At 42.5% G+C, this 12,808-nt stretch overlaps 1 protein-coding gene across 1 annotated transcript in view; it reads left to right on the forward strand.

Annotated features, from left to right (window-relative positions):
* The window catches only part of SNTG1 (syntrophin gamma 1), a 1,036,287-nt gene that overhangs the window by 666,693 nt on the left and 356,786 nt on the right, over positions 1-12,808 (forward strand). The window contains exon 9 of the mRNA XM_063923704.1: positions 6,240-6,297. Within this exon, the coding sequence (XP_063779774.1) occupies positions 6,240-6,297 (58 nt within the window). The remainder of the gene's footprint in view (positions 1-6,239; positions 6,298-12,808) is intronic.

Genomic DNA, 12,808 nt, shown 5'->3' on the forward strand with positions numbered 1-12,808 from the left:
AAATGGGAACAAAGGAAGAAGCAAATAAAGTGCAGGGTGATCAAATAATAATCAGAGGATTGAAACCTGATGAGTAATTAGTGGTATCTCTGCTGGCAGGCAAAAAACACAGGAGCTCACAGGAAAACAAGCATCCAAGAACAACTGATAAAGCAGCAATGAGTGCTGGGTCAGACAGGCTTAAATATCCAAATGTCAGGTGATGAACTGCCAATTACCTGATACCTAGGGCCATATGTAATAGGATCCAAGATTGCCAGAGGTACGGGTTGCCGACTGATATCAGACTTTTTTTTAAAGCGACGATCATTTACAAGGTAAAACCATGCCTTGCAAATGATTGCTGCTTTAAATAAAATTTCCAAGATCGGGGGCATCCCAAACTTGGACACTATTACATATGCCCCCAAATCAGAGAACAAACTCAGAAGAGCAGTGTCTCCAGAAGCTTCCAGAACTGCAGCTCAGATTGCACAAGGATCCTGGTGACCCCTGGTAGTGGGTAATAAATACTTGTGGAAATTGTGACAATTATTATGTGACACAGTTTATTGGTGCAAATAAGTGACAATAACAAAAACATGCAATTCCTTATGATAAAATACTTAGCTTTAGATTCCAGTCAGTTAAAGGTCTTCACTCAAACAATCTGAGACAATCCCATTGTCATTGCTGACACACGTTCAATAGTTAGATCAGTGCTAAGAACCCTGCTTGCAGTCTCTACAATTAGCTAAAGGAAACCCTAAACCTATATACTGTAGATACATACGGTTAACCTCCAGTTAAAACTCCCTTTTACATTACATGTTCAATTATGGCTACCTGCTACAGACACATGCAACAAACAAATCTATATAATAATATTATTAGTTCTGTCCTGTCTCCTCAGTGCGTGTACTGTGGAAGTTGTAGCGCATACCCCAATGTCTCCAACTGCTAGAAAGATGGGAAAGATATAGGAAAGGAGGCCTGGACACTGGGAATGGGACAAATATGGGAGATTGGTGGGGCTCAGGGTGGTGGTGGTGGTGGGGGGGGGGTGGGCAGGACAAGAAGCTGCTGCCTTGGTGAGGGGTGGATCAGTGCAAAGATGTGGTCAATGCTGTATAGAAAAGGGCACAGGGAGCAACAAGGTGACCTGGGTCCAATATACTAGTATAATAATAATGTAATAATAGCAGCATTCACAGCTGGTCAGTATATGAAGACTTACACAACTACATCTTATATCATTTTGTTGGCACCACAAAGCTTTGTAAAGCTTGTGTTTTATTCAATATAAAATACAAAAACATTTCTTTAAGTTATAGCACTTCTAGCGATTCTCTAAAATTACTGCTTTATGAACTGCTATGCTAGTAGATGACCAGAATAGTTGGTACTGTGGGCACTTTTGTGACATTCCCTTGTAAGTCTGAGTAGACATTGTAATCATGTCCAAACATGATTGTAGCAACACGTGGACTGAACAACTTTCCTACTTCCAAAGCAGGGCTAAAACTAGTCATTTTGTGTACCCCATAGCAACATATGTGAGGGCCCCATGTACCACCAAATGAGCCGCATGGATGAAAGAATTCCTCACTGAATATACTGTAGATGGGCTGCAGTAATGTAGGTATTACTGGGGGAGGTATCGGGATCCCGGCACTTGGGAGGCTGGTGGTCAGAATACAGACAGAGGTATAACGACACACAGGATCCCGACTCCTGTAATGTAAGTATAGTAACCCTCCTCTTCTACTACCCTAACCCTGACACTCCGTTCCCACAGCCTGACCCTAACTGCTCCCTCCTCACAACCTAAACCTAACCCTCCCCAGTGGTTCCTAAACCCCCCACCCCACAGCTGAATCCTATCCTTCCCCCCTGCAGCCTAAACCTAACCCTCCCCTGCAGCCTATACCTAACAACCCCCCACCCCCACCTCGGAGTCTGACCCTAAGAACTCCGGCACACTTACGTTCAGGGTGTGGCAGTCGGCATTCCAGTGCTGGTATTTTGATCCATGTCGGGAACCTGGAGTCGGCATTCTTACCAGTGTTGGAATTCCGGCTTAGTGAGCCTATTGCCCGACAACCCTTGTGATCCAAATATGTGAAGGTGGACAAAGCCACCTACCAAGGCATTGGGAGAGGCTGCAGTGTGGACCTTCATTTAGCTCTTTTTCTTTCCACCACTGCAACATGCTCTTTTCCTCAGCTTCATGCTTTGGCCACTGGCCCAACTTGGAAAGCAGCGCCTCCTCTTCTTTCTTCCTCCAGGACTCCGAATCACTTTGAGCACTGCCTGTTATTTATAATATACAATATATCACTTCTGTCCTGGTTCATTTTACTTAATTGCTTAAAATATCTACTGTATATTGTCTGTCTTGACTCTTCACACTGTTGTCGTGGATTCATCTATTCTACTTTAACTTTTTTTTCAGTCTTGTGGCTTGTTCACGTATTAATTGCTATAGTTCTTATCTATTTTATGTAATCCAGACCTTTTCTGCATGGTCAGTTATCTTATCACTTTATCCTTTTGTTCTTGTTTTTCTATCATATTTCTTCAAATCATGCTCTTGGGAATGTAAATCTTAGCTCTGCTATGACCACTTAAAAAGCGTTCAATGTCACTTGTAAACAACTTAGGGCATATATTGTTATGTAAATCCATGGCTTAGATACTTGCTTAAGGCCTTCACTGAATTTTAAGTTGCAGCTGAGAAACCTTAATAACAGATTATGTAATAACAAACCTGATGATTAAAAAAGAAAATAATCTAGCATAATATCCCTGTAGAAGTAGAAGCAAAAACACAGACAGTTTCAGTATATACTAACATTCGTAACTAACATTAACATCAAGAACATTGGATTTTACATTTTTGCATTTAAATTTACCTTTATTACAAACCCACCCCCCACCGTCCCCGTCCGACCACCGCCCTCATCTTCACATTCTTTTACAGTGGCTCTTTCCTAAATATATTTTAATGCTAATGAATCCATTATGGACCTGACTCAGATTCATGTGTAAAACAGTCACAATTTCTGTGATCATAAATGTGGATCTTCAGATGTTTTCAGAGTTAGCTGCATTTATGCAATTGCACCATCCCCATGTGCTGGTAAAGTAGCCATCATCATCTGCATGCAGCTGCACCAGTCCTATACATTGTGCAACTGAGCCATCTGTAGTAGAACACAGTAGAGCAAGTTCATCCAAACCTGCTGGAGGCAAGTTGGAGTTCAGTGCCTCCCCCACCACTTAAAAAAGAGAAAATGAATAGTGTGTGTGTGTGTGTGTGTGTGTGTGTGTATATATGTGTGTGTGTGTGTGTATGTATATATATATATATATATATATATATAAATATATATATATATATATACACACACAAACACAGACAACTTGCAGAAATATATACTGTATATATCGCTCTCACGCAGTCTGCAGACCAGATCCCACAGTGAAATGGCAGGATCCAGCTATGCTGTATGACAATGGCCAGAAGGACAAGGTCAGACTCACGAAATTCAGCCATCTACAGCATGCAGAATCAATGTTCACAGGTGGGTCCCATCTCACAGTCCAGCACCAGTGGCCGGTGCACAGTCACTTGCTGCAGGGATGGCTAAGCAATACTAGGCGGGAGCTGTCCTGTCCCCTATAGCAGGATTTAGCAGTGTTTCTGGGGCAGAGCAGATAAGCTCTACTGCAGAAGCGGGTGCACCACAGAGCTCTATGGAAGAGCAGCGGTCATACTTGGATCCATCAGTGACCCATACAGATGCTGCTGTACATGCAGGTGCCCCTTCAGGGCTTGGAGCACAGAGACAGGCATCTACACTGCATCTGGAAGGTTATGAACGTGGTAGAACAGGTCCTTGAATACTCTTACTTCTGAATAGGCTGCAATTCCATCTAAATGCCCACACCATACTTATACTATTCACAAATGGTAAGTTGCGTCCAGTAACCAGGCAGTCTTTTTGTATGGACTCAATGGTCAGTTGCCTGTGGGCCCCAGGAGTATAAGGGCCCTAGGCAGATTTATGAAAATCAGCCTTGGGTAACCAGTGATATCCGACTTCAAAACAGTGGTCTCCATCCAAGCCTGTTAATTGTTCTTCCCAGCCAGATATCTCAGGTTCTGTCTGAATTAGAGTTTTTCTGAGGGTATATTAAAAAGTTGGCCTCTTCCCTTTTGGTGGACAGCTTGCCACTTCTATGCCCGAAATCAGAGATATCAGCATTCTATCAGCTGGTTGATTCTGCAGCTTCACACACCTAGTATGCAGTTTTATATTTTTGTCAATGGATTGCTCTGGCTCCTGAACTCTTCTTCCCAAGTCCCCAGTACCTCCTGAAAGGTGGGACTCTCTAGTTTTTATATCCCATTGAAAGCTAAGAAATTTATTTCCAGGAGCTGGAGATATCTGCAGTCAAGCAAGCTGCCCTCCAACTGGAAAATTAATATTAAGCCCACTCCACTATCCACCCCTCCCCTGCATATTAAACACCCCTACTACCCTGAAAGTCATGTACGAGCCCCTTTATTCAGCATAATGCCTCCTTCAACTGTTTAGGGTTCTCCCATCTGCCCCATCTCCCACCATCTGTTCAGTAAATGAGTAAGTAGGAGAAATTACTACTCCAGGTCCTACATGCTGAGCAGAAGATAGAACACCCCTTACCGCCCATGGGACATCAAAGCTGCGGCTGATAGCACCCTCCACCCCTACCACTGGAGGATATACTATGAGAATTATAATCACTTCTAAGGACTGCCACATTTTATTACCATAAATTATCATTATACTTATCACTATACGGTATGTACTGTAGAGTAAAGTTAAACTACATGAATATAGATGTGTCCATTCTTACTGTTGCTTTAATTGATCCAAATAGCCCCTTTCATGTGCATATTTGACAGAAGCATGCACAGATAAGTAAAAAGTTTTAAAAAATGACGTGGGGTTCCCTTTCCCCCAAAGCATAACCAGCATCGGGCTCCTTCAGCAAGTCCTGGTTGGAAAAATACAGGGGGAAAAAATGACTGAGTTCTCCCTTTATTTTAACAACTACCACCGGGCTCTTGTACCAGTTCCAAAAATACAGGGGGAAAAAGACTTAGGGGACCCCCTATTTTTTAAACCAGCACTGGGCTCCGCTAGCCAGGGAGGTAATACCAAAGCCGGGGGACAAATTTATATTTGTCCCTGTGACCGTAGCATTACCCCCCCCCCCTTAAACTAGTTAGCCCTGGTCATGGATTGCTGGGGAAGTGGGGACCCCGCTAATAAAGGGGTCTCCCCCTCCAGAGCACCAAAGGTCAGGGCTGAAGCACCTGTGGGCAGTGGGTGCTGAGTTCACAGCATTAAAGTATCAAAATAACAATACTGTCAAAATAAGAAAATTAATATTGTCTTTTACAGTAGAACTACAGTACAGGCAAGCCTCCCTCACATGCTGGTATTTGGAGAACCACAAATACCAGCATGTGGGGCATTAGAGGGCCAGCTGGTACATGTAGTCTCACTGTAAAAACATTTTTACAATAAACACAGGACACATACAAAGAACAACTTTATTAGGCATACATTCACACTCACATACATACTGCTTACCTACATACCCCATTTCTCTTCAAGTCTTCTTCTCCATTAGTAATCCATGACATCTGTAAAACAAAATAAAAATACCTTATTCCAGTGTAGAGCGATCCTCTTCGGTCCATGTAGGCATCCAAGGGGTTAAAAAAAACAGAAAGCCTGAATCCAGCGGACAGAAGAGCAGAATGTGTTTCCACATGCTGCTTCTCTGCACTAATGATGGGTCCCCTTGGTGACTGCTGTCACTTGTAGACCCAGTGAGCCAAAGAGTGCTGGGCTCCGGAGGAGCTCCATTGCTCATTGGCTGTGTGTGGCTCCCATAGAGATGAATAGGTGTGAAAACACCATTCATTCCTATGATGGGAACCGCTTAATTATTTGGTTAACCGCTAGGCTTCATCTCATTTTCCAATATTTACTTACATCTGTTACCAGAATACTCTATGTTTTAGTCTATACAGCAAGCGGATAGTTGAGCAAGATATTAGAGTTACTGTATTGTTAAATGTGGCTTTTACACAGTTTATGTATGCAATGCATTATGCTTACCAGTTGTCACACAATAATGATTTTGTATTTTTGTGTGCTTCATTATTATGTAGTTGTAACTTGTATCTGTTTTTATAGGGAGGATCTGAACATAATATTCCAGTTGTTATATCCAAGATATCCAAAGAACAAAGAGGTACGTTGAACAATGGCATGTACAGTATATGAGCACTTCATGCAATCCTAGTGAATATTAGCAAACTAGCTATGTTAATGTTTCAAAGCTACCAGTTGGTCTTGGAATGTTTTTTATTATTATGTTGGTACTTTCAGATTTTTCCATGAAAATTTAATAAAAAAATCATTCTTTAAATTAAATATCCTTTATCATATCATAATTATTTCATTAAATACAATTTGGCACTTACTTTTATTGACTTTTGGAGAGAATATATACCATACACTTATTAGAAGTTGTGTTTTTATAACCGAATGCTATATTATGTTTGGTCACTATCATTTATGTTTCAGTGTGGATTCTCTGTGTTAGGCTCAATATCTTTCTTGATTAAAGTAACTAGTAACAAACACAGGCCCTCATTCCGAGTTGTTCGCTCGCTAGCTGCTTTTAGCAGCATTGCACACGCTAAGCCGCTGCCCTCTGGAAGTGTATCTTAGCATAGCAGAATTGCGAACGAAAGATTAGCAGAATTGCGAATAGAAATTTCTTAGCAGTTTCTGAGTAGCTCGAGACTTACTCCTACACTGCGATCTGTTCAGTCAGTTTCGTTCCTGGTTTGACGTCACAAACACACCCAGCGTTCGCCCAGACACTCCCCTGTTTCTCCAGCCACTCCCGCATTTTTCCCTAAAACGCCTGCGTTTTTCCGCACACTCCCATAAAACGGCCAGTTTCCGCCCAGAAACACCCGCTTCCTGTCAATCACACTCCGATCACCAGAACGATGAAAAATCTTCGTTAGGCCGTGAGTAAAATACCAAACTTTTGTGCTAATTTACTTGGCGCAGGCGCACTGCGAACATTGCGCATGCGCAGTTTGCGACTAATCGCTCTGTTGCGAAAAAACCTAACGAGTGAACAACTCGGAATGACCCCCACAGTTATTAACGCATTTGCACAATAATTTCTGAAACTTGTTTGGCCCACTATCATTTCTAATGATATTTATGCAGTATTTGAATTCTAGGGATAAGCAAAATCCCAGTGGTTCTCTGAACAGTCAATATTTCACCTAAGGTACTTTAAATTGAGAAAATTATGAGTGATCGTGATATCTAACATCTATAAAATTAATTAGACCATACAATACATATGTTTACCTACAGAACACTGAAGTGGTGACATCAGTACTAATCAATTATAAGTCATGGCATTTTAACTGTTTGTAGAGATAGTACGATATAATTTACAGGAGTGTATATATATATATATATATATATATATATATATAAATGTGTGTGTGTGTGCACAGTATATATATATATATATATATATATATATACATACACACAGTTTATATATATATATATATATATATTTATCTATCTAACTATCTAGATAATATATATATATGTGTATATATATAAAAATCACTCACTTACCGTCCAGCACTACCTACAGCAGCCACGGCATGCCCTGGTGCCTTTCCCAGTATCAGTGTACTACATTACTGGCTTGGCTGTGATTTCCCATCCATCTGTGTTCCTCAAAATAGGCGCTCACATCACTAATACTGCTTTCAGATCGCTAATGCCGGGTTGCACCCAAAAATTAGAAATGGGTCCTTTCCGTGTGCGACCCGGCATTGGACCCTGAGAACTAGCTTCCCGACCCCACATATTTCTGATCGGGCTGGCCATCAGGAGGGGGGACTGCAATGTCATTGGATGCTGGAGTGTAGATGGTGCTAGGAGGAGATCAACTCTGCACCGCCTTTCCCTATGCTCTGAACGAGTACTGGGTCACATCAACCCATGAAACCCATTCACACTGCACCTGACCTGGTAATAGTCTGGGAATAACCCTTCTTTATTCCCGGGTTCACTTACCGGGTCAGGCAACCGGGGAATTTGAGACTGACCCTTTCACACCGCACAGCGACCCACGTCGACCCGGCAATGTACCGGGTCGACACCGGGGTTATTTGGGCATTGAGAAAGCGGTATAAATAGCACTACTGTGTGTGCCTGCTTATAAAAGAGAATGTCTAAGATTGTTTTAAAAATCTTAGGATGTGGGAACCCCAGGAAACTTGTCAGCCAAAGCAAATGTCCCCTGGCAAATACACAAGCTCAAAACATAGTCTAAACATATGTATCATACACTAAATGTTACCCCTTTTTACTCTAATAAATCTCTAAAACTTTTCACTATTGTTTAGCTTAATTGACAATACTGTATCCACTCAATTGATAACACATGCAGCTACACTTTCCTGAATAACATCTCAAGATAAGGTGTGATAAACTAGACATATAAGTTAAGGAAGGAAAAATCATCCAATGAGCCGTCCAAAAGCAGTTATGGTTCTGCTGGCTTGTTAAATTTGTGTAATTGTGTCTCTGTTTAAGCCAGAATGCTAAGTTTTGGCTGAAACAGAGTTCTGCTGCTCTCATGATTCTTGATCTGATCATCAATGCCTTGAGCCCAGCTTGTCTATATCTATTCTCAATCTGCTTATTTTACTGTAGGCTAAGTCGCACACAAAGTGGCTGTAGTTTTGAGCAGCAGCATTATGCTAATGTGAGAATCCATAGGACTAATGCGAGGGTTTGTGCATCTGCAAGCAGAAACTTGTGCTGCTCATTGACTTTACATCAGCTGCCGCAGCTGTCATTATTAGTATCTGCACTTGAACAACTCCACGCTTGATGAGTCGGGGCTGTTATGTAATCTCAAATTGTTGCTGCCCTAAAACGCCCAAAATCACAGAAAGACAGATCCATCTAATTCCATCAGAATCTGTCAGAATAGGACGGATACAGTATATACTGTACAAAAATGTATCACCTGTGTATGCACTGCATGCAAAATCTAGCCATCTGCATCCGTGCAAAGAGATCTGGGCCTAATTCAGACCTGATCGCTCGCCAGCAGTTTTTTACAGTGCTGAGATCAGATAGTCGCCACCTACAGGGGAGTGCATTTCAGCTGTGCAAGTGTGCAAACGATTGTGCAGCCGAGTGGTACAAATAGATTTTGTGCAGTCTCTGAGTAGCCCAGGACTTACTCAGCAGCTGCGATCTCTTCAGCCTGTCCGGGACCAGAATTGACATCAGACATCTGCCCTACAAACGCTTGGACACGCCTGTGTTTTTCCAACCACTCCCAGAAAACGGTCAGTTGACACCCACAAATGCCCTCTTCTTGTCAATCTCCTTGCGATCGGCTGTGTGAATTGATTCTTCGTAAAACCCATCGCACAGCAATGATCTGCTTTGTACCCAAGCAATGCGCCTGTGCATTGCGGTGCATATACATGCACAGTTCTGACCTGATCGCAGCACAGCGAAAAAAGCTAGCATGCGATCACATCTGAAGTACCCCCTATGTCCGCTCAGTCTCTGAATCAGCTCCTTTATGTACCATCCTTGCATTCAAATAGTTTTCTTTTTCCTCTAGACCACAAGATTTAAAAAAAAAAAATCTGTTTATTGTTTAATAAACAACATAATAAATAGAGATGTGCGCCAGCCCCGAAGATTTGGATTTGGATTCATCAGCTGGATTTGGATTTACCAAACAGCCATGATGGGATTTGGATTTGGATTTTTTTTTTAAATTGTAAAAAAATACCAAAATCACATAATTTTGGCATTTTTTTGGCCCTTAAGTATTTTTAACCTCAATAACATTAATTTCCAGTCATTTACAGACAACTTTTACCACCTTAATGCTCACAATGTTGTTTTCAGACACTTTAGGTCAAAGTCTGCAGCTAGCTGGCTGGTTACTTATTACAAAGCAGTGGCACAAACAGATGGCAGTTTGGAGCATATCTTTGAAACACTGCCACACAGCAGTGGGATAAATGAACGGTGGTGCAAGATGGAATTGTCTGTGGGCCCTTCCACCCTTATGTTGGATATTAAACAGGACATGCACACTTTAACAAACCAATCATTTCAAGGACAGGGGCTGCCACATTTGTGGTTGAAATGATTGGTTTGTTGTGTGTCTGCAGAGATTGAAATCAAAATGTCATACAAATGTTTTGTTTTGTAAGGTAGTTTCACATAGAGTTTAAGAATTGACTCTATAGGATTAGGTATGGAAGCATTATCCATAGCGATAGGAATAGATTAAATAAAGTGTTGTATTTGAAGGTACATGTAGAAGTCTATATTGTCAAGCTGAAAAGAGGATTTTAAGTCTTCAAAGTGCTTCACCTTGCCTCCTGAGTCAAAAACTTTCAATACTGTATGTGACTTTGGGGCAGATGTATTAACCTGGAGAAGACATAAGGAAGTGATAAACCAGTGATATGTGCAAGGTGATAAACGCACCAGCCAATCAGCTCCAGTATGTAAATTAACAGTTAAGATCTTATTGGCTGGTACCTTTATCACCTTTCACATATCACTGGTTTATCACTTCCTTATGCGTTTTCCAGGTTAATACTAGTGATGTGCACTGGAAATTTTTCTGGTTTTGTGTTTTGGTTTTGGATTCAGGTCCGCGGCCGTGTTTTGGATTCGGACGCATTTTGGCAAAACCTCCCTGAAATTTTTTTGTCAGATTCGGGTGTGTTTTGGATTCGGGTGTTTTTTTACAAAAAACCCTCAAAAACATAGAATTTGGGCGTCATTTTGATCCCATAGTATTATTAACCTCAATAACCATAATTTCCACTCATTTTCAGTCTATTCTGAACACCTCACACCTCACAATATTATTTTTAGTCCTATAATTTGCACCGAGGTCGCTGGATGGCTAAGCTAAGCGACACAAGTGGCCGACACAAACACCTGGCCCATCTAGGAGTGGCACTGCAGTGTCAGGCAGGATGGCACTTCAAAAAAATTGTCCCCAAACAGCACATGATGCAAAGAAAAAAAGAGGCGCACCAAGGTCGCTGTGTGACTAAGCTAAGCGACACAAGTGGCCGACACAAACACCTGGCCCATCTAGGAGTGGCACTGCAGTGTCAGACAGGATGGCACTTCAAAAAAATTGTCCCCAAACAGCACATGATGCAAAGAAAAAAAGAGGCGCACCAAGGTCGCTGTGTGACTAAGCTAAGCGACACAAGTGGCCGACACAAACACCTGGCCCATCTAGGAGTGGCACTGCAGTGTCAGGCAGGATGGCACTTCAAAAAAATTGTCCCCAAACAGCACATGATGCAAAGAAAAAAAGAGGTGCACCAAGGTCGCTGTGTGACTAAGCTAAGCGACAAAAGTGGCCGACACAAACACCTGGCCCATCTAGGAGTGGCACTGCAGTGTCAGGCAGGATGGCACTTCAAAAAAATAGTCCCCAAACAGCACATGATGCAAAGAAAAATAATAGAAAAAAAGAGGTGCAAGATGGAATTGTCCTTGGGCCCTCCCACCCACCCTTATGTTGTATAAACAGGACATGCACACTTTAACGAACCCATCTTTTCAGCGACAGGGTCTGCCACACGACTGTGACTGAAATGACTGGTTGGTTTGGGCCCCCACCAAAAAAGAAGCAATCAATCTCTCCTTGCACAAACTGGCTCTACAGAGGCAAGATGTCCATCTCATCATCATCCTCCGATTCCTCACCCCTTTCACAGTGTATATCCCCCTCCTCACAGATTATTAATTCGTCCCCACTGGAATCCACCATCTCAGGTCCCTGTGTACTTTCTGAGGCAATTGCTGCTGGTGAATGTCTCCACGGAGGAATTGATTATAATTCATTTTGATGAACATCATCTTCTCCACATTTTCTGGAAGTAACCTCGTACGCCGATTGCTGACAAGGTGAGCGGCTGCACTAAACACTCTTTCGGAGTACACACTGGAGGGAGGGCAACTTAGGTAGAATAAAGCCAGTTTCTGCAAGGGCCTCCAAATTGCCTCTTTTTCCTGCCAGTATACGTACGGACTGTCTGACGTGCCTACTTGGATGCGGTCACTCATATAATCCTCCACCATTCTTTCAATGGTGAGAGAATCATATGCAGTGACAGTAGACGACATGTCAGTAATCGTTGGCAGGTTCTTCAGTCCGGACCAGATGTCAGCACTCGCTCCAGACTGCCCTGCATCACCGCCAGCGGGTGGGCTCGGAATTCTTAGCCTTTTCCTTGCATTCCCAGTTGCGGGAGAATGTGAAGGAGGAGCTGTTGACGGGTCACGTTCCGCTTGACTTGACAATTTTCTCACCAGCAGGTCTTTGAACTTCTGCAGACTTGTGTCTGCCGGAAAGAGAGATACAACGTAGGTTTTAAATCTAGGATCGAGCACGGTGGCCAAAATGTAGTGCTCTGATTTCAACAGATTGACCACCCGTGAATCCTGGATAAGCGAATTAAGGGCTCCATCCACAAGTCCCACATGCCTAGCGGAATCGCTCTGTTTTAGCTCCTCCTTCAATGTCTCCAGCTTCTTCTGCAAAAGCCTGATGAGGGGAATGACCTGACTCAGGCTGGCAGTGTCTGAACTGACTTCACGTGTGGCAAGTTCAAAGGGTTGCAGAACCTTGCACAACG

The sequence above is a fragment of the Pseudophryne corroboree genome, chromosome 5 (assembly GCF_028390025.1).
Source record: "Pseudophryne corroboree isolate aPseCor3 chromosome 5, aPseCor3.hap2, whole genome shotgun sequence".
Lineage (NCBI taxonomy): Eukaryota > Metazoa > Chordata > Amphibia > Anura > Myobatrachidae > Pseudophryne > Pseudophryne corroboree.